This window comes from Frieseomelitta varia, unplaced genomic scaffold (genome assembly GCF_011392965.1).
Source record: "Frieseomelitta varia isolate USP_RPSP 00005682 unplaced genomic scaffold, Fvar_1.2 scaffold_326, whole genome shotgun sequence".
NCBI lineage: Eukaryota > Metazoa > Arthropoda > Insecta > Hymenoptera > Apidae > Frieseomelitta > Frieseomelitta varia.
In genome coordinates, this window is record NW_025110064.1 from 246,803 (window position 1) to 270,436 (window position 23,634).

The 23,634-nt window shown below is 27.4% G+C and overlaps 1 protein-coding gene across 1 annotated transcript in view; it reads right to left on the reverse strand.

Annotated features, from left to right (window-relative positions):
* The window catches only part of LOC122530110 (icarapin-like), an 86,758-nt gene that overhangs the window by 12,777 nt on the left and 50,347 nt on the right, over positions 1-23,634 (reverse strand). The window contains exon 2 of the mRNA XM_043656781.1: positions 23,359-23,559. Coding sequence (XP_043512716.1) covers positions 23,359-23,559 — 201 coding nt within the window. The remainder of the gene's footprint in view (positions 1-23,358; positions 23,560-23,634) is intronic.

Consider the following 23,634-nt stretch of genomic DNA (forward strand, 5'->3'; position numbering starts at 1 on the left):
CCCTTAAACTTTGCCAAAAAACAATTTGTGAAATTACAGAAATCGAATAGACCTGCTTGTAATGGACACAAAAATTCAGTGGATTGATTTGAGATTTGCAAAAGTAGAGTCGGTTGCCCTGGGACGTATAGAAATCGAACAGATTGGTTTGAGACTGGTAGATATCGAACAGGTCGAATAGCTTGGGGCTCATAAAGGTTAAACAGATTGACCTGAAGCGTGCCCACGTTGGCTTAGGGGCACGTATAAGTCGAACGAGATAACTTGAGAAGTGTAGAAGTTGAGTAAGTTAGTTCACAAGGTGCGTAAAATTCGAGAAAGTTGGACGGGAAGTTCGAGAAGAATAATGAATCAAGTGATAAAAATTAAAATCGATCGAATTACACAGAAACAGATTGGCCTAGGATTTTTTAGGACAACACGAGATTCATGGAACTATAATGTATAATGTATTCGTTTGAAAATATTTCAGAAACAATAAATAATTTTTCAGCAAAGATGTTTAATGTAAAAGTTGTTTTACAGTTTTAGAAGGGGGAGTGCAATTGTTATACTACCTTTTTATTAAATGCCTTCAAGGTTATTTGAAGATCAACTATTTTTTTCTATTAAAATGGAAAGTTCTTTTTATAGATTATTATTCTATTTTAAGTGAATACAAATATTTAGTTACAAATATTTAGTTAATATTTTAAATATTTTTCTTTATAGATTATTGTTCTATTCTGTGATTTAAAAAGAGGCGGAAATCTTTATATGAAACATTTCTTCAAACAATTTTGGGACTTACATTTAAAAAGATATTTGATAAAATAGATAGAAAGTCAAGTGATGCGAACCAAGCTTGTTTAATTCTCTAATCATTTTTAAAATGATAAGATGAAATCAGTAACAATTACACTTTTTTTACGTTATTTTTTATTATATTTATCATTATTTTGTATATTGTATATTATTATATATATAATAATATACAATTTTGTATATTGTATATTATTACATACATTGTATATTATTATATATATAGTTCTATAATAATATTATATATATATATATAATTATAATAATATATAATAATTTATACTAATCTACTACTTATACTGAATCTAGGACTACTGACTAATCTAGGACTTACTGAAGACGAATAACTTCAGAACAAAAGTTAAAAGTTAAATGGAACATACTCAGGTTGGTTGTTTCAAGTCACGTACAGGGCAAAAGTACAAAGAGCAAAATCAAATTCGCCGACAATGAGCCAAGTACAATTTCACCCCTGAGATTATAAAATCTTACAAATTTCAAGAACGTGGCCTTCAATGATTTTAATAATCAAAGAGAATTAATAATGTCCAGAGGTCCAGGAATCTTGAGGACCTCTCCCCTCCCCCCCCCAAAAAAAGAAGAAGAAGAAGAAGAAGCAAATGGGAAGAAAAGAAAAGCAAGAAAGAAAGAAGTATCGTGAAATCTCGATGCCTCTGGGATTTTCAAAGTATTAGACAGCTTCTAGGGAACTTACCTAGTTTTCACAACTTGTTAGTTTATGTTATGCTTATGTTTTTATTCTGAATTCGAAATTCATGGTGTCAGACAGTAAATTCGAGCATGACAATTTAATACGAGTGGTGAGTGATATATAAATAAATAAAATTCGATTTCACGAATTGAATTTCTGCATTATATTTGATAATGTTATTTCTGTAAGTTTGAAGTAACTTCGATTTACTATAAACTCGTCGGATCCTTATCGGATAGTGTGAATTCGAAACGATCTAAATCGAGAAGGTTACGCCTTCAGAGTGATTCGTATATCGTGTATTATAAATACTGTTCTAAGTTTGTAAGCGTAAGTTAAAGATCTCTTGCTACGAATATGACGTTTCGAACTGTTGGAATATATAAAATTAACTCTGTTTCTATATTTAACTGGTGCCAATAATCGACTATTTCAGGAACACATTTTATTAGTCCATTTTCACCGATAAGTCCCCTGCATCGCAAGCAGAACGGCATTCGAGATAAAGCGCTTCTGTCCCAACAATGTAACAATAATTTATGCACGAATTGAGGTCATGAATGCACAAAGATAGGTGATAATCCCGTCGATAAATTCTGCATATTTTATTACGTTTACAATTATAAAATAGACCGCTGCATCGGTTTATTATTGCAACGTAGAACCTTAATCAGGATGCATGCTACACTTCATTATTCAATAATCTCGTTTGCATGGGAAATTAAATCGAAGAAATGAAAAAGAGAAAAAGGAAAAAAAAAGGAAAAAAAAATAAAAGACGTACAAACTCGCGATAAAATTATGAAATATTTGTTTCTCCTTTCCTTTCTGTATGTTTTATCAAAATAAAGATAGTGCAATGTATAGCGATTGTTCGTTGCTAAAAGACGCAAAGACGCTCCGTAATTGTTCGTAATTATTTTCTACACAGCTAAAGATTGGATACAATTATCTGCTGTCCCATTTACTAATGGCCCGTGCACGAGTTAATTTCATTAAGAACATCAAAGACAGAAATACAATTTCTTTCGATATATATATATATATATATATATATAGTGAAATTTCTAATATCATCCTCTTTGGAAAGAAAGAAACACTTTTTATGGTTTCAAATTGAATAAATGAAAATATTTTTTAATGATTGATATAAAGCGAAATTGTTATTACAGCATTAAAAAAATGTCTAATTAAAAAAGTTATTAAGTTCAATTCAATGTAATTGCCAAATTTTAAGTTTTACTGTAAGAAAAACATCGTTTTAAGCGCGCTTAGTATTTTTCCTTGAACACTTTATTACGTTTTCACAAATATTCTGAAAGGTTTTATACATTATATTTATTACTTTCTTTAACTCCTCTGAGTTATATTTAATTCAATTGTATTTTCTATTATTTTCTAATTATAACAATTCTTTAAATATATAAAGAATGTAAAATTATTCTCAACATTTTTCTTTCTTTCCCTTTTGCTTTTAAATATTTTTCATTCCTTGAAACGAGAATGAAATTGGTACGTAAAAATTTGAAAATCACGGCAGAATTAAAACTACAAAAGTGATTTCTTTAATGAGAAAATATTTTCAACTGATTAACAATACAAAGAGACCTGATATTTTTCTTAAAACAGTCGTATCATAAATCAATTGCACTACTTTCGAATAGGATTGTTGAACAAAATGAAATTTTCTAGTTATTTTTCAGAATTTATTAAAATAGGAAGAAATCATAAACAAGCAACATCCGGATTCACTCTCATGTACAACAGAATTCCATTAGTACACCATATCTCTTATCGATTGAACAATTCTTTAAACGCAAGTGGAATATGACTAAGAACTATTTTTAACAAATATTTGAATCATTACATGAAAGATCATGTAACACAGTGCAAGAAAAGAGAGCAGTTGGTGGTTGAAATTCAATATTACTTCTTAAAGATCTGTTCGTCTGTTCGCTACAACATAACGTTGATCATTTCTATCCGTTTGAATGTCGGAGTAAATCGAGGTGAATTTTCGAAACCACGGTTTCAGGTATTACAATTGCCTTTCTTAAATGCGAATTTACCCTCGTCTTAACGAGGGGCGATTCAAGCGCCAACGATATTATGGTAATTTCCTCGATAATCGATTTCGCGTTGCTTCACGACCCTACCCTGTGACCGCGATTTCACTTTTCCGTTCCTATGGATAGCCGCGAGAACCGTAACGCTTTATCGCGGTTACGCGCGCCCGCGCGCGCGCGCTGCCATAATCGCGGAGAGCCACTGGCGATTCCCGGACCCTAACATATTGTAGAAAAAAAAAAAAAAAAAAAAGTTACAACTCACCGATAAGACCATATAGCTAGAATAACACGAGACGATTACGCGTAGAAGTAACTGGCCAGTGTTGAGCTTTAATTTAGAAAAAAAAACACACACACACACAAAGGACAAAAGGAAAGAATACGGGAAGAAAGCACCTTGTTTCATTTCCCTGCTGCACATTTAGATCTCGCGTTGTTGAACGTTTGTTTAACCGCGTGCATTAACGAATGGAACTGTAATGCGAATGTCGAGTATTAATTCTTTTTTTTTTTTAACGCTGGAACTAGAGCGATTAGAGCATGAAATTTCCATCAGAGATATTAGAGTGAAAAAAGAAAGAAGAAGAAAAGAGAAATGATAAAACTGTTGTAATACAGAGTGGATTACACAAGTTTTTATTTAGACATTTTACTCTGTAAATTAAATTTAGAATCTCTAGAAATCTCTGGATCAAATTTAAATTTAATCTGTGAGATTCATCCGACAAAAATTATAAATTGGTTATTTTGATAGTTCTAGTGCTAAATTATTATTAACCGCGATAAATTTAAATTTGAAAAAAGAACGAAACAAGAGGGAAATAAAAAATATGTAAATAAACCTACATTTCTTATATTTCTTTTTGTTACTTTAATTTTTAATTATTACAGTTATTTCTTTATTGACGATATCCTAGCGCAATAAATAATAAATGTAACAAAAAACGAATTAATGAATGTTGAACACGAATTTCATGAACACTTATCAAGTTTTTACATTATATCCGTAACATGTTTACCAGTTAAAATATTCGTGAGTAGAATTTTATTTCTAAACAAAAGTAAAGAAAAGCTTAGATTTAATGAATTTATTAATGGATATTAATAAAAATTGACTCAAAGGCAATTTAAATATATAATCAACATATGCATTAAAATCATAGTGATTTTAAGGAAATAACTCCTTAATTATTTTAAACACTGTATCAACGAGTGAAAGTGTAATATAAAATTTAAAGTATAAATATAAAATTTAAATATTGATGTTAATTAAAATATTAATTATTGAAATGTACTTCTCGTTCGTTTTCGTTATTTAATTATTTAATAAGAAAATGTTCTACTTTTTTTATTGTTTTCAAAAATAGTTTCAATTTTTAATAGAAAACGAAAAAAATTTAATGCTAAACGAAAAAAATTTAATAGAAATGTTAATTTTTATATCAAGACATTTTTTGAGTTTTTATTAATATAATTTATTCTTTAGTTTTAATTGCATGACAGGGATCAAAAAATATGTAGGTAAACCTACATTTCTTATATTTCTTTTTGTTACTTTAATTTTTAATTATTACAGTTATTTCTTTATTGACGATATCCTAGTGTAATAAATAATAAATGTAACAAAAAACGAATTAATGAATGTTGAACACGAATTTCATGAACACTTATCAAGTTTTCACAGTTTCGATATTATGACATAGATTTCATGTTATCGTATGACATAATTTTACTCACAGACGAGAGCTATTATTGCAATTGATTTAATTTTGCGGTAATGGAAAAGAACACGAGAGGATAACGAAGAAGTGAAATGGAATAAAAGGACGAAAATATTCAAACAAAATGGGAATATTCAAACTATTTGATTTTCTGAAATCGAAGCTTTCAATAAATGGTGTGGTCATCTTCAGGATTTTTAATCTATTTTTAAAAATTATAGCACATAGATATTAAATATAGATTATACAACTGTTAGGGTTGCAAACGCCCTATGAATTATTTTAATATTGAATATTTTAATTAAGCAGAGTGTATATATTTTTTTAAATATATAATATATAATATATATAATAATATATAATATATAATATATATAATAATATATAACTTTAGCATGTATTTGAAACGCTATTACTTTTTGAGGACATTTTAAATAAGTTATTATTCTTTTTTTGTCAGCATATAATTATACTTTCAATTAAGTAAAACATAGTATTGTTCAAATATAATATTTTATATGCTTGTTTCCAGAAACTGATAACACAAATAGTACCAACTATTTACCACATCATACCATATTTAGTTCGATTCAAGTTAACTAACATAACATTTCGTTTTTATATAATGGAGAAAATATCAGATCCATTAATCGATTATCTAATTGTTCCCCCTTCCAAATATTTTGACTTTCAGTAATGATCCTGTTTAAAGCTTAATAATCTCACCTTGATCGTTACGAGAATCACATTAAATTATATAAGAAGAAGCGAACCGTGTTCAAAAACCGGTAAAACGAGACCCTGACACCGCTTTCCAGATCTTATTTATATAACGTTGCAAGGTTGCAGGCACGTGCAAGAGGATAAGTCGTGGAACGAAGTATTTTCTGAAAAAGCTCATCATTCTATGCACAAATATTTTACTGATAGCTCTACGAGAATCTGGGGAAATTTGGAATTTAATAAAATTCCAGAATGGAAGATGTAATCGTGGAAAATGTTAAACGAATCCTTAGAATATCTTTTTATAGCGATAATAAAAAAAAAAAAAAAAATACAATTTGATAATATAAATAACAGAATTGCGAATGAAATGTCGCGTAATGGTTTTTAATAAGTTAAGCATTGACGTTTCAAAACATCGAGTATTACCTGCATTTAGTTCAGTTTTAAGCATTACGTTCTAGTTCATGATAAAACTGTGGAGATTTCTTTTATCTGGAGATTTCTATTTCTGTGTTAACTTATTTTACATGTTATTATGTATTTTTCAAAACGAGATAAGCAAATGAATGAGAGTTATAACCTCCAATGTTATTTCGTATAACAATTACTGAATATCAAATAGATTTTTCTTTTGTAGATTGCAAATTTTGTAATTTTGTAGATTTTTCTTCTGTTGTAGATATTTCTTTTTTTTTTTTTTGTGAAACATTTGATTCCTCATATTGTATTTTATACAATTCTTTTTAATTATTTAAAACTTTCATTCTTAATCACTTGTATTTTATCAATGCTACTTTTATGAGACTAGAGTTATAATATATAATATATATAGTATATAGTATATAATATATATAGTATATATATAGTATAATATATTTTATTTGCCAAAAATGAAAATTTACATATTATATTGGAAAGAAGAAAAAGTTACATTAAATAAAAATTCATAGATACTCATAATCTTCTTCCTTCTGAAACGTAACGTTTAATTTTTGAAAAGCTTTATTGTGAAAGTATGTCAAAATTACTGCTTAGATACATTTTCGGGATGTAAAGGAATATTAATTATTTTATTTTATTAATAATTTATTATATATAATTTTAATTTATTTTAATTTATTTTAATTTATTATATATAATATATATTATAAATAATAATTTATTTATTAATAATTATTTTATTTTATTAATAATTTTAATTTATTATATACAATAATTTAATTTACTAATAATTATTTTATTTTATTAATAATTTTAATTTATTATATATATAATATATATTATAAATAATAATTTATTTATTAGTAATTATTTTATTTTATTAATAATTTTGATTTATTATATATAATATTTTAATTTATTAATAATTATTTTATTTTATTAACTAATATCTTCGAAACCTTGTACGTTATAGATACTGAAAATTCAATGAAATTTTAATGCCAATAAAGTACAGATGAAAGATAAAAAAGGACACAGCGCCGATACTGTAACAAATCAGGTGAAATCGTTCCTACAGCAGGATCACTACGGATCAGTTCAAAGCAGTTTCATTAATCGAAACGAATGGGTCCGACTGGCGAACGCGTCCGAAAATGGCGTTTCGGAGGCAACGAACTATTCGGCTGGCGACGACAGCTCCGATTCGGCTGGCTTTTCTTGTTCGGTCGCTCGAATTTCATGGCTCGCGTTCGTCACCGATACGAACGTTTCATTGTCGCGAATAAAATCTTTGACATTTTCGACGTAATCACGCCCCAACCAATTCAATACCGTTGAACTGAATCGTCAAATATCACGTGTACAAACTATCATAAGTGAGAAATTTCCGACCATTCGTTGTCGATTTCAGACTTTATGTCGGCTGAACTGTGATTCGTCAGTCAGGAAATCTACTGATTATTTCCTTCTCGCTTTCATTTTATTCTTATTTTCATCTGACGTATAAATCAGACATCTTAACTAGAATTATCAAAGTGATCAAAATAATTGATAATTTTTTTACAAAAGTTTTATACTATGTATTTAATATATATATATATACACACACACACACAGTATGATACTATTTCATAGAAAAATACTTTATATGTGTTTTTAGAGACTCGAATGATTCTTAGTAAAATATATAAACAGAAGCTCATGTTGTTTGTTGCATTATGAATTTTTTCTTGTTCCTTGCACTTTAATTCCTTTGCTGCGAATTTTGTGCTTTAGTTGTTGGTAGATCTAGTGTTAAATAATATTTTATATTACAGAACAGAAGAATAAGAGATTCCTACTTAATTATTGCTGTAATTTCTTAAAAAGTGGTTTTCTTTTTATTACAGCAATTGAAACAATAAAAAAACGATTTTAATTCTACTTATTGATTTGTGTCTTTTTTAATTAATGATATAAAACGAAAGAGTTAATGTATATAAAAATATATACAGAATGTTTCCGATCCAGTGGTCCAAGTAGACAAGGAATGAGGAAAACACGAAAAAAATAAGTCAAAATTTTCTCTCCATTTTCAAGAAAATTGAGTTTTAAAATTTATCAAGTATACTTGAACTTGACTAATTTTGAAATGAACAGAAATGATCAATGAAAGATTATTCTACCCACAAGAATAAAAAAACCTGGAATAAAGTTTCCGTTTAAGGCTTTGTTTTCGAAATTCAGGAAAATAGATTTCAAACATGTTTAACTGGAAGAATTGGTTTGGAAGAAATTTTTTAATTTAAGTTTCTCAGAAATAAAGCGATTTCTGATGAAAAAAATCTACTTTCAGCAGTTACTTATTTTCAATAGCAGAACAACCTCGTCATTAATTTCCGATAAATCCAGAATTAGCTGAATCGAATTTTTCCAAAACTAAAGTCTTAAATTAAGAAATGTTGCTTTTTCTTTTCTAGTTGTACCGCGGAAACAACAAGCAAGAAAATGATCTGCTAATTAATTTCATTTCAAGTGAACTGCTTCGAGAATGTTAATTACTTTTTACATGAATATTTCAAAGCGAACCTCAGCTCTGAATATTATCATGTATGATTTCAATTTTCTTATATAAAAATAAAATAATTCACACAACTGATGAATAATTCTGCAACTATTGCTCAAGCTTCCTATTGTCTTTTTAATTATATTATGAGGCACACTGTGTTAATATATATTTTAATTTCCCATTTCATCCTTCATCCCTGGACCTTCGAAATAAGACAATATTTACCAAAAAAACATTTTCTCCCTTCTAGCTTGCTGTGTCAACGCAACATTCTCTATAGAAACACTCCGTACATCTCGAGCCCTCTCTTGTTTCTTCTTTTCTCCGCGCGCGGCATCTCTTTTCAGGCGTAAATTTTCTCCCCTTTTTAACAACGACTCCCAGCTTTCCTGGTCTCCTCTTTCCAGCTCCGCAACTCCACAGCTCTGCAACTTTTAATCCTGAAGACCCTTTCTTCCACTCTGGCTGGCAGCGGATACGTAACGTCGATCCAACCGACTCGTCGAGTCGTGCAATCGACGATTACCGAAAATTGCTGTGCATTCATCAGTCTGTCTTTCACCTAATGAATTACACGATCGACCCCTGCGATTATTCTCCCTCGTTTCTCCTTTTATTCTTTTCTTCTTTTTTATCTTTCTTTTTTTCTTTTTATTTTCCGCGCTCCCTTCTTTCCCCTTTTGTCTCGGGATCGCAAAAGCGTATCGAAAAGAATACTTTCACTGGTGAAAGTGGTCGTCGATACGAGTAAATAGCATTATGATGGCCGACCTTGGCACGGCAAAACCCGACCTTTGAAAGTAAAACTCGCTAGTTTTCGTTTTGCAAGAGTTACGCAACCGACAGGATACAGGATAATCGTCGGCGTTTCAAATCGATGATCTCGCTGTTACGTTGCGGCCTTTTGCCTTCTTCTGTATCAAGATACGTTTGTTTTCTTGGATGTTGAATTTATCTATCGTGCGACGAAAGATAGTGTCGACGCAGAGATCTTTTTGTCGAAACGGAGAATTTTCATTGTCACATTTTTATGAGTATAATTTTTTAAACGAATATAAATGCAAGAATAAATGAAATATGTTTTTATCAATGTACTTGGTAGAACCTAACTTAAACCTAAACCTAAGATAAACCTAAACCCAACCTAAAAACTGAAATTTTAAATTTCCAAATTTATGATTTATGTTTGTTAGTTTTGTGATATATGATTTAATTTTACTATGTACTATGGTTTAATTCATACTGTACTTGGTAATTAGAACCTAACCTAAACCTAAACCTAACCTAAAAATTGAAATTTTCAAATTTAAAAATTTATGATTTAGGTCTGTTAGTTTTATGGCTATATTTATAATGTACTTGGTAATTGGAACCTAACCTAAACCTAAACCTAACCTAAAAACTGAAATTTTAAAATTTTTCAAATTTATGATTTATGTCTATTAGTTTTGCGATATATGATTTGATTTTATTATGTACCATGGTTTAATTTATAATGTATTTGGTAATTAGAACTTAACCTAAACCTAAAACCTAACCTAAAAATTGAAATTTTAAAATTTAAAAATTTATGATTTATGTTTAGTTTTGTGATATATGGTTTAATTTTATTATGTACCATGGTTTAATTTATAATGTACTAGGTAATTAGAACCTAACCTAAACCTAAACCTAAGATAAACTTAAACCTAACCTAAAAAACTGAAATTTTAAAATTTTCAAGTTTATGATCTATGTCTGTTACTTTTGTAATATGGTTTAATTTTATTAAAACATGTTTAATGTACTGACAACAGAGTTTCAAGTTCGCTATTATTCAACTTTATACTTAATATCTTTTTCCTTTAAGATAATTACTTTTCTAATTTGTAAATTTTATATAATCCGAATATTCTGTGGATACATATTCTTGTAGAATAGTGGTGTTAAGAAATACATTTTCTTTTAAAAATAACAAAAGTATACAGGTTTTTCAGGGATTTAGTAGCCAGCATTTTTCTCATAAATGGTAAGTACGAGAAAAAAAAAAAAAAAAAAAATGAAAGAAGAAAAAGCAGTACTGTTTTCAATAACAATGTATAGAATATTATTATGTTTGCACTCCTTTCGAAATGAAGGTGATCTTAAATTTTTTATATGGAATGCTACCAATTTCTTTACATCATTTAAAAGTGTATATCAAAATGTAATGATCTTAAATTGTACAAAGTTAAAAATGAAAGAAAAATTTTGAATATTTCGTACCATTTACTGACGCCAACACACAAGAAATGTGTTCATAATGTATTCATAAAATATTCGAATTTTCTTCTTGATTTTGTACGATTTTGAGAATTATTTTGCAAATTTATCGTAATTTACATTTTCATATAAAAATTTGTAGCATTTCGTTTGAAAAATTGAGGAGTCATTCTCATTTCGAAGGAAGTAATGTAAATACAAAAAGATTTCATACATCATGTTGCTTATAAAAAAACAGTACTATTTTTTCTCCTTTCATTTTTTTTTTTTCATACTTAGCTTTTATGAGTAAAATCCTGGCTAGTAAATCCGCGAACACCCTGTACATATAGTACATACGAAAGTAATCTAATATTTCGCAGCTAAGCTAAAATATTAACAGCGAAAGTAATCATTCGAAGTATTCAATTTTGTACCGTTGTTTAATTTTTGATATCATTGTTAAGCAATATGAAAATAACTGATGAATAAATTTGATTTTAGTGAAAATTAACAATATCATTTTCGTTTCCTACATGTTCGTTTATATTTCTGTTAAAGGCGAATCGGTTACACGTTCTACGAATCAGAAGATAATTCAATAATAGTACGAAAAAAATTGCAAACATGCGTTAAAAATTTGCAGATTATTGAATACGCGATCGAACTCGCGGAGACTGTTCTATTCGATTACAAACCAGCTCCATTCTTAAATTTGATTTCACTTGTAAAACGATTGAAACTCAATCGCAAGAGAATATTAAACTGTGTAATAAAATATATTTAATCTGTAATCTCTTTCGGCACTACGAAAAATAATACGATTTGAAGCATTAAAATGATCCTGACGGATTTTGAAAAACCGTTCAATATCTTTTATTCTTCAATTATTTCGTGATTTTATAGATTCAAATGGAGAGTTTATTAATTTCGGTTTTATGAAAATTTTGTAACTATTTCTGCTGTTTGAGAAAAGATTTGCATGCGCGAAGAAAAATAGTTAAAAAATTACATTTCTGCGTATTACATTTGGGAAAGAGTAAATTGTAATTATTTTAGTATTAAATTGAAATGAAAACGCCTTAAACTGAAACTTGGTTTTATAAATAAAATAGTACAGCAATGAAAACTTAATTGTTTTCATTAAATTTAAAGTAAAGAAAATTTTTCAAGATTTCGATGAAAACGAATTATATATTATATTATGAATTAAAAATGATCTCAAAGTATTTATAAGTTCGTTTAACAAAAGATTTATTTAAGGAAAATTAATTATTCATTCACATGATTGTGATGCTTAAGTGAAATCCAGTACAAATTCAACAAGAACGAAAATATTCTAAAATAACTCGAGCAAAGTTATTGAGCAAGTTTTATATTTCATCACGAGCGAACATTCAACAAGAATGATTAATCGTTCGACAAGATCCAGATGCTTGCAATACTCTTCTTACAAGTTTCGCAACATTAACCAACATCCTTCCTGCCTGTGATCAAAGATTCTTCAATTTTACAATCTTAATCCTTTAAACTCATGTTGTCACGCAGGAAATGACAATACAAATTTGCTATAAATTATAAATTTGGAATATAAATTATAAATAGAATTATAAATTATAAATAGAATTATAAATTATAAATTTATGGAATATAAATTACTTGAAATTATAAATTGTAAACAAATTGCCATAATTTACTATAAAATTATAAATTTGGAATATAAATTATTTAAAATTATAAATTTTTTGAATATAAATTATTTAAAGTTATAAATTAAAAATAAATTGCTATAATTTGCTATAAAATTATAAATTTGGAATATAAATTATTTAAAATAATAAATAATAAATTTTTGGAATATAAATTATTTAAAATTATAAATTATAAACAAATTGCTATAATTTGCTATAAAATTATAAATTTGGAATATAAATTATTTAAAATTATAAATTATAAACAAATTGCTATAATTTATTATAAAATTATAAATTTGGAATATAAATTATATTTAAAATTATAAATTATAAATTTTTATTTAAAAAATATACTTTAAGAAATTATAAAAATAAATTATATAATATATATATATATATATATTTATAATATACAATAATATTATATATATATATATAATAATGATAAATAAATAAGTAGAAAACATTATGTTTATCGAATTCACCTTAAAATAAATACAAGTGGACGCGCAACAACAAATTTGAAAACAAATCGAGTTCAAAGAGCTAATTCTCCTTAATATATCGATAAATGAACCGCAAAAAAAAATTGGTTGAAAGGTGCGGACAACTTCCGAGAAATGTTTCCTTCTTGCCGCTTCATTCGCCCGGGAATGCTTTACAATTAAACAGATTGCGTCCAAGCAACATAGGGCCACTTTAATTTCGCGGCTACTACTTTCTTTAGTGTTTCGCTGCGAACATCTTCCACGAATATAATCGCAGAAATTGGTGCCTCCGTTCATCCACCTCGACACAGCCGAGAATTTCCTCTTTCAAAGTAAGTAAACGCAATTAGAATCGCGTTTTTTTTATTCTGTCGCCGCTAATGCTAAGCGAAATATTTGGAGAAACGGGAGGAATTTCATTTCTCAACGAAACCAGCCAGTCCTCGATGGAACTCGTTTATAATATTTTTGTTCCACGTTCGTTCTCTTGTTTACTTCTAATTTATAGTAATAATATTATAGTATAATATATTTCTTTTATTGATAAGATAATGCTATAATATTATAGTAATAATAGTATAATTATAGTATATATAATTATAGTATAATTGATATTATAGTAATTATAGTATAATATATTTCTTTTATTGATAAGATAATACTATAATATTATAGTGATAAAATATACTATAATATTATAGTATAATATACTATAATAGTACTATAATAGTAAATATACTAATATAGTATAATACTATAATAGTAAATATACTATAATATTATAGTAATAAAATATACTATAATATTATAGCATAATAATAATATAGTATAATAATTATAGTATAATATATTCCTTTTATTGATATTAGCAGGTTAATGGCTACCGATGTCATATTAAAAAACAATCATAATATAATAATAAATAATAAATCATATAATAATAAATATATTAAAGTATTGAATCAATCGATCAAAGTGACTGAGAAAAAGAAAGAATTTCTTGTCATTTGTTTTAAAAAAATGTTAAATAAATTGGAGGAATTGGAATGATAGACGATATAAATGCTAAAAATGAAGATTTTCAGTAATAATGAAAAAAATGCTGTTAATTTAGATCATTTATCACTTAAACGCGAATGTTAATAGGTTTTTACAGAAAGAATTTATTTATTATAGTGCTGTTCTTTTTTTCAAATATAGTTTAATTAGCACTTATGACAATAGCTCTATATTATCCTAAAAAATGAAATAAAGTTTCTTGATATATTCCACATATAACACGCACTCTCTTTCATTAAAGGAAGAAAATTTTTTTTATTTTTTTTGGCATTTATATCGTTTTTTATTTCAACTCTTCAATTATTGCGTTCATCTTAATTTAATCATTGAGTTAAAGTATAGTGTAAGTTCAAAATTAGGTACGTTTAGGCAAAAAATATTAAAAATTTTAAAAAAGTACAAAATGTTAAAACCAGAATCTAAATTATGTATAATGTATTATGTACTATAATGTGTGAAAATACACATTGAAGCAAAGATGGTGACAAAAAAATGTTCTATTATATATCAGATAGAGATGTATCTTAAATTTTATCATCATCCGATGCTTTATATATTTATACGATCCTTTAAACATCATGATATAAAATTAGATATACTTGAGATATATACTTGAGAGTCTATTTACTGTTAATAAAAAAAATTTGAAAATTTAACTGTTTATCTTTCCATCGTAATTATTTATCAGTCTATCAATTTGACACTAAGAAACAAATTAAGCTGGAAAAATGAAGAACGAATGAGAGTTGGTCAATGTAAACACAGTTAGGCTTAAAGATAGAGAATTCACAATGTGAATTTCTACTATTTATTAGATCCACTTTCGCAAAGCGAAGCATAGACATTCTCATCAAGAAAATTCTTCGTACATTATTACTGAACAAGACAAGCAAGTAAATAATTAATTAATAATTAATTTAATTCAAGGCATGCTAATAAAAGTTTTTCCTTACTATGTTATCTTTTTTTTGAAATTTCTTGACAGTGATTTGAATTTAAAAACAGTATAAATCTCGATGGTATTATTAAAAATGTGTGAATGAGGTTTAATACACAAATATAAATAGACAAACATAAATGTCCATCTAAGTCAACATGACTGTATTTAAATTAAAACCGTAAAATCAACTTGACTACAAACAGGTTAAAAAATTAAATAAACACTAGTCTTCCAAGTATTATAAAACGCGGTTTCTATATTTGTCCTTAATTTAATTATCCTTTATATATTAATTATAACTATTATTATATATTAATTATATATTTATATTATTTATATATATTTATTATATATATTAATTATAATTATTAATTATTATATATTAATTATATATTTATATTTAATTTTATTTATATATATTTATTATATATTAATTATAATTATTAATTATTATATATTTATATTATTATTCTTAATTATTATATATAAATTATATATTATATATTTATTATATATTAATTATATATTATATATTTATTATATATTAATTATTAATTATCCTTTATAATTTAAATATCCTTTATATCCATAATTATTCTTTGTCCTTAAGAATTTGTTCTTAAATTCGCATTTAATCATAGGATTTAGCTGCGATCGTCTAGAACGGTTTAGATCAGTCAACGTGGATGTCTCCAGTTGTCGTTCCACCGATGACAAACAATGGAAAACGAACGATAAAGCTGTCTAACGACCTTTACCCACTTCATCAGACACGAAAGGTCGTGAACCTGTATTTATAGCGACGGTTTTCATTTTTTTTTTTCTCCCTCGTTCTTCCACGCGATAATGTCATCAGTTTCTTCGCTTTCTCTCTCTCTCTCTCTCTCTCTCTCTCTCTCTCTCTCTCTCTCTGTTTCTGATCCTTCCGCGTTATTTCTCCGTTTTTTCGTTATCTTCGTCTTCGCGTTTTCATCTTCATTCCCCTTCGTTTATACACTTTACTGCCCCCCCGCCCCTTCGCTTCGTTTCTGACTTTTTCCTCTTTCTTTTTGAAACTCGTTCCTAACGGTATGCAGATATATTCATGAAATTGCACCGGGAACGTGAGCAGAAGGGCATAGAACTGGCAACAAATTGCGGATGCTCGTCTTTGAGACTATAAAATCAATTTTCCGTTACGTAGACGTGGGGAAGAGAAAGGGAAAGGCGGGGTAGAAAAGGAAAGAAAAAGGAAAGAAAAAAAAAAATGAGAAAAGGACGACGGAAAGGAAAGAACGAAAGAATCCGCAGTTTCCGCGATGCCGCAGTAATCACGACCAGCTAATTAGGTCGGTAATTTCTGCTAATTGCTTTCATTAGTACAGGGCGAGCCACCGTCTTCTTTATCGTCGATATAATTCTATAATTACGTCGATTTCGCGGCACCATGTTTTATAAACTGTACTTCCTGTATCGATTGGTCAGCTTGCAGCCATGCACAGAAGCCTAACGAACTTTAGAGTGTTTTGTTGCGGTTTGACGTGCGTCTGGGCTTTCTTTTTTCTTTAAATAATTAATTTGTAAAGATTAATTTCGCGCCACTTGAACTTGTGAACATGTTCACATGATAGGTAGAGTTCGTAAACATATCGAAAACACGGCTTGATATTTTCATAGATGACAGTTTCGTGATGTGGCGACTAACGGAAGCGATAAAAACGGCGACAAGTAACCTTGACGACATTTTAAAAGCGTGATAATTAACACCTGTTTGCAATTTCATTGTTCCGTGTAATTATTTCTTGATTCGTTTACTTGCAATTTGCTTGATATACATAATCACAACAATTATTTAATTTGTCAGTTAATTTTAATTACGCTAAAAATAAATATTAATTCACATTTCTCTTCCTTTTTTAGGTTTTTCTTTTCTTTTCTTTTTTTTTTTTTAAATAAAAGTGATGGTATTAACCTTCAGTTTGCTATTATTAGTTTATTTAATTTCAAAATGACTTATGATATTTAACTTCACTTTGTGTTTTATGTTTCATACTGATACATAAAATATTTATCATATATTCGAAATAAGCAGCATAAATTAAGTATCTTAAAATTAAGTAAACTAATTTATTAATTTACTTAATTTGAAATTTTCATGATCTGATGATACATAATTATGTAATTATGTAAACGATTGTAATATTACTTTCAAGAGTCGAAATTAGCAAGTTCTTTTCGTTCTTAAAAAAATTCTTTTCCAATTATATATATTTCGTATAAAAAAATATCTGTTTTTGTGGAATTCTCATAGAGATGTTACACTTGAAAATACTTCTGAATTGTCATGGAACACATATTTTAAGAATCTGTGTAATAAAAATTTCATGGAAACAAGTTACTTTAGAATATTTAATTAAAACTCCATTTTTACATTCGAATACTGTTCATAGAATAATATTCAGTATCAATATTTACTACAAATTATTGAAAATTTTTCTAATATTGACAAACAAAAATTATCCTCCAGCAGAAAAATTTTTATTTTTATATTTTGTAAGTGCTATTTTGTCCGAAACTTTAATGTTAAGAACATTTATTTATCTGTTCACATCACTTATAATGTAAAAACATTTTTCGAAAATGTTTCTACGATACGAACCTATTTAAAGTTCTTTAACTTGTTCGATCCCTGATTACAACAGACTCACTTATGATTAGAACATTTGTTTACATATATATTACATTTTGATATAACTTCGATACGTAATATGTACGTGAGAGTAAATGGAAAACGATTATATTATGTTAAAAAGTAACTCTGAAACTTTTATAATATTTCATGAGGAAAGTAACCTCCTATATTATTTCACGTTCAAGAATAATTTCAACACTTAACGCGGAAATAACTTCGAAACTTCTGCGTTATTCTAGGATAGAGGTTCTCAGTTTGCATCGGTTAATTTATTTAAAGTCCACTAAATTACCAGAAATGTCAAAGTCAATAAATCCACTTACGTCTCGAGAAATTATAATTGCTTTTATAATTAAATTTCATAAACGTAAGTTTTTACAAAAATCATTCAACATCATTCAAGAACAAGTAATAGTGGCTATTTAATGTAATAAATATTTAAACTTCTAAATCGTGATAATTGTCCAAAGTTATAAACGAAATCATAAATTGTAAGTTCAAAATCTATATTAAACATTAAAAAAATGTGAAATAATTCTTTGTAAGAGTTTCAATAAAAATACTGAAATAATAAAAGTATATTTCTACATCTGCTATATTTCAATCTAAACTGCATTAAAAATATCTATCATGAATTAAGAAAATTTTAAAAAATGTAAATTTAATTTTAAGTAAAAAAACGAATAAATTTATCTTATTTCGCTGAGTTTTATTCATTGTATGATGCAATACATACATACGTATATTAATGAGTAGAGATATTCATCTATAACAAACTAAATTCATTAAAATGTAATTAGATTTGAATTACAATTAAATGCAAATATATTAAACAAATATTAGTGTTTTTAAGAAAACCTCTTATAAAAAAATTATATTCTATGTTTTGAATTTTTGCATACAGAATTATTTCCATTAGTTGTTACATTTCGTAACGCAAGTATAATTAATGAAAATGAAAATGTAATGTTCAATGTACAATACATGTCATTTATATTCAAATCACGTCATTTATAGTCTAAATAATGCTTAACCTTTTGAGTTATAATATTGAGTTATACGCTCGTGGTAGAAATTATGATTTCAATTTGAAAAAAAAAAAAACAAATTACAATCCTGTGGAATATGAAATTAATTTTCAATTTTAGTTCTTCAAACTAAAGATTAATAAATGCAAATTATATAATGTTTTCAATGCTTTGATATAATAACGTGTAGTAACTAGTGTTTACTAGAAGACTGAGAGAAACATCGTGAGACAAGGGAAAAAAAACATTAAAATAATACTTAGAAATCAATTACTTTTAAAATAATTAATAAGTTTATCTTGACTGATCTTTTCTTAACATGCATATGGATAAAGTTTTATAAAAATTATATTCTGTGATGGCAATTTTTCAATAAAAAGTGCGAACTCTCAAATATTTTAGACATTTATAATAAGGAACATATCTTATACGCCAACTTTCTTTTATACGTTTATTATAATTTATATTAAAATAATATTCTGTTCTAATAGAATTAGAATTTATTATATATATTATACAATAGAAAACTTGCAAATCTGAAAATGACATTATTAGTTCTTAATTATTATTTAGAATATTTTCTACAAAATATTTTTTCTGGTTGATTTAAAATGAAAGTTATGATGACATAAGACAATAGAAATATCAAGAGAAAATCAAATTTAGATTTTTTCAATTTCAAAAATAGTTCGTTCGATTCTTTTAAATTATTAATTATAAAATTTGTAATTAAGAAAGTATTCACGTCTTCAAAGATATCAAGTATCCTAATATTAAAAGCAAAAATTTCACGTTGCATCCTAAATGGCCTTTAATTATTTAAATTATTAATTTATTTAAATTATTAATTCATTTCTACACTATGTCAGAGTTAGCAAAATTCTTTTCATTGAAATGTAAATAATTTTATGAATAAAGCAATTCATCCTAACTCACTACATTCTTCTACGTCAGAGTAAAAATTTAAAACATTTGTTTGATATAAGCTAGAAGACAAGTTGTAATCAAAGCAAAGAAATAAAATATAAATTATTAATGTGTATATCATTGTTTGCATTAGGATATTTGTAAAATATAGTCTGGAAGTTATTAAATATACCTTCAAAAATCGTTGTTTGATTTAACGCTTCAAATTTTAATATTGTAATATAAAAAATTATATAATAAATAATAATACAATTTAATAATATAAAAAATATAATATTATAACTTTAAATTATAATATTATAACTTAAAATTTAATATTATAACTTTATAACAAAAGTTCTAATAATAATAATTTATATAATAAAATTAAATTAAATCTCGATTATTGTTTTAATTAGTTTTTGTATCATATATATTCATAATATATCATTTTATTGTAAGTTTTTATTGTTATTTGATTCTTTACTTTAAATGATACTTTGATTTAAATCTAGATGTTATATAACTTTTTTGAATTTTTTCAATCTAACTTATTTCAAATTTATTTAATGAGGTATCATTATTTTGTTATACTTTTTTAAACAGTAATAGTCCTCAAATCTGCCAGATAATTTTGTCTGATTACCATATTTTCCATGAAACATCAAATTATTGAAATCGTACCGAAATAAACATTACTATTATATAATTCGCTTTCGTAACTCACAATTTTATTAAAAAAAAAAAATTAGTAATAAAGTCTACGACTAACTCTCGACGATTAACAATTATGATGTACCATAATAGTTTTTATAAAGCAATTATAAATAGCTTTTATAATAGCAATTATGAATAACTATAATGCAAAGAAAGTTTTTACAATGGCAATTATAAATACCTATAATGCAAAGAAAGTTTTTACAATGGCAATTATAAATAATTGTAATGCAAAGAAAATTTTTACAATGGCAATTATAAATAACTATAATGCAAAGAAAGTTTTTACAATGGCAATTATAAATAATTATAATGCAAAGAAAATTTTTAGAATAGCAATTATAAATAACTATGATGCAAAGAAAATTTTTAGAATAGCAACTATAAATAATTATAATGCAAAGAAAATTTTTACAATGGCGACTATAAATAATTATAATGCAAAGAAAATTTTTACAATGGCAATTATAAATAACTATAATGCAAAGAAAATTTTTAGAATAGCAATTATAAATAACTATGATGCAAAGAAAATTTTTACAATAGCAACTATAAATAATTATAATGCAAAGAAAATTTTTACAATGGCAATTATAAATAACTATAATGCAAAGAAAATTTTTACAATAGCAATTATAAGTAATTATAATGCAAAGAAAATTTTTACAATAGCAATTATAAGTAATTATAATGCAAAGAAAGATTTTACAATGGCAATTATAAATAACTATAATGCAAAGAAAATTTTTACAATGGCAACTATAAATAACTATAATGCAAAGAAATGGCATAATTATAAATCGCGTCTACAAGTCTTAATATAAATAACGTAAACGCGAGATACGTTTCTGATTTAATTATCACGGATCGTCGTTATTTGTTTCTCATCCCATACAACCGGATACAACTTTTTTATCCTTCGCTTTTCTACTTTTTCATTGTGCGTTGTCTGTCGATGGCGACACGGTTCCGTGTGTGTGGGCACGCGGTCCGCAATAAAGCGTCGGAAATTCGAGAAATTTCGAGGACAGACGGATAGGTACTTTCACGAACATACACAAACGTGAACCGTATATCACCGCGGGAAACGACAATCGGTTGGCTGTATATGAAGGGGGGGGGGGGCGGAGGGCCCGATTGCGCGCGGGTATTACAGGCGCAACGGGCCACCGGAAGTTACGTTTGACAAACCGCATGTAAGCGGAACACGGACACGGCCGTTCGCGATTCCGTGTAATTTTATGTTTGTGCTTGTTGAACCGTGATCGCGTTTCTGCGGCGGCCTAAGCGGCACGCGTGCGGTCATTCCCGATTCGCGCGAACTATCACTCTATTTAGCCGATTCTGTGTTACGTCCCAGCGAATGCATCTGACCCGCAGTGATAATCCCTCCCCCCCTCCCCCCTCCCCACCCATCGGCGCTCTCTCTGATTATCTCCCGATCTAAAGCATAATTCGATTTCAAGTTGTTTTACGATATTAACGAGAAATGTCGTTGGAGAGCTGCCGGCAATTACGGTCCTGGCAATCGTGTCGTTCGCGATTGAAAAGTGAATGGTTTGAAACACTCGGAAGGTGGAAACAGGCATTTCGACGATCTCTCGATTTTTACGGTGAAATTCGATTTACGGTTGTTAACGACAGGTTTTATTACAGACGGCGATGCTTTTGTTCAGTAGCGTCGTTCGAGGTTGAAAAGCGGCTGTACGAAAATATCTTTCGACGCAGATATGGATGATTATTTACTTCTGAATATTTTGAATTAGAATTTTCAGAGTCGTAACGCCTGTTTTTGTTATTAACGACACAGGAAATACACATTTTTGTTATTGTTTTGTTATCATTGAACGGTATAAAAGAGAGGTCTATTTTTGATTATTTTTCAAAATCGGCATTTATTTTCATAAAAACGTACGCTGTATCTGTTTTATTACATTGTGTTTTGTAACATAAAAGCACGTGTAGTTGTTATAAAAAAAAAAAAATTCATTTGCTGAATCAAAAAATTTAAAAGTTCAAAATAAATTCATTGACTGAATGTTACAAACTTTACAATGATGAAATAAACAAATTGCCACATAGCTAGAAAATTACATCAGAAATTTACAATTTAATTAACAATTGTGTTAGCGTTAAAATAATTTATGTCTCTCTTCACGAAAAACGGAATTAATTCTGATTAATCTGTATTTAGAAATACAATTCGAAGGTTAAATAAATAATATAGAAGTCTAAAGAAATTTTTATATTAGTATTTTAATTAACTTTAAAGAGACCATAACTTTAAGAAAATATTTTTATATTTCCTTCTTTCATTTTCTGAAAATTGTCTGCGTAATTGTATCCTCCTTCAAAGTATTTAAGAAACACATTCAAATTGTTTACAGTGCACATACACTGTAACTGGACTGCAGATATTTATTCAAATTTATACTTTTGGAAATGTAATTAAAAAACAAAACCTTAATGGAACATCGTCCTGCTAGATTTTGCAAAAAGCATTGTACTTTTGATACGTATGCACATCTTTGTACTTTTGCACGTAGTATGAAGATTTCGTGTATATAATACGTAAAAATCCGCAGTCTAATTATAAGAAATGCTTTTGCTAACGTACCTTGCAAATTCGAGTACAATCCGTCAAACAAGTTCGATCTGAACCACCTGTTCCAATTCCAGGCCGAATCTTCAAGACTGTCCTCGAAGCTCACATCAGGGAAATCGAAAGTTGCTGACAACATCTGATCTCTTGTGTCGGCTGGCAAAACAAGAACGGAGTCCACATTCTTTCTTTCGCTCGTATCCGTATCACGTGCACCTGTAAAAGATAATAAAATTACTTTAAAAACAGGTTGCTAAATCTGAAACATTAAATATTTAATATGTTCAAATC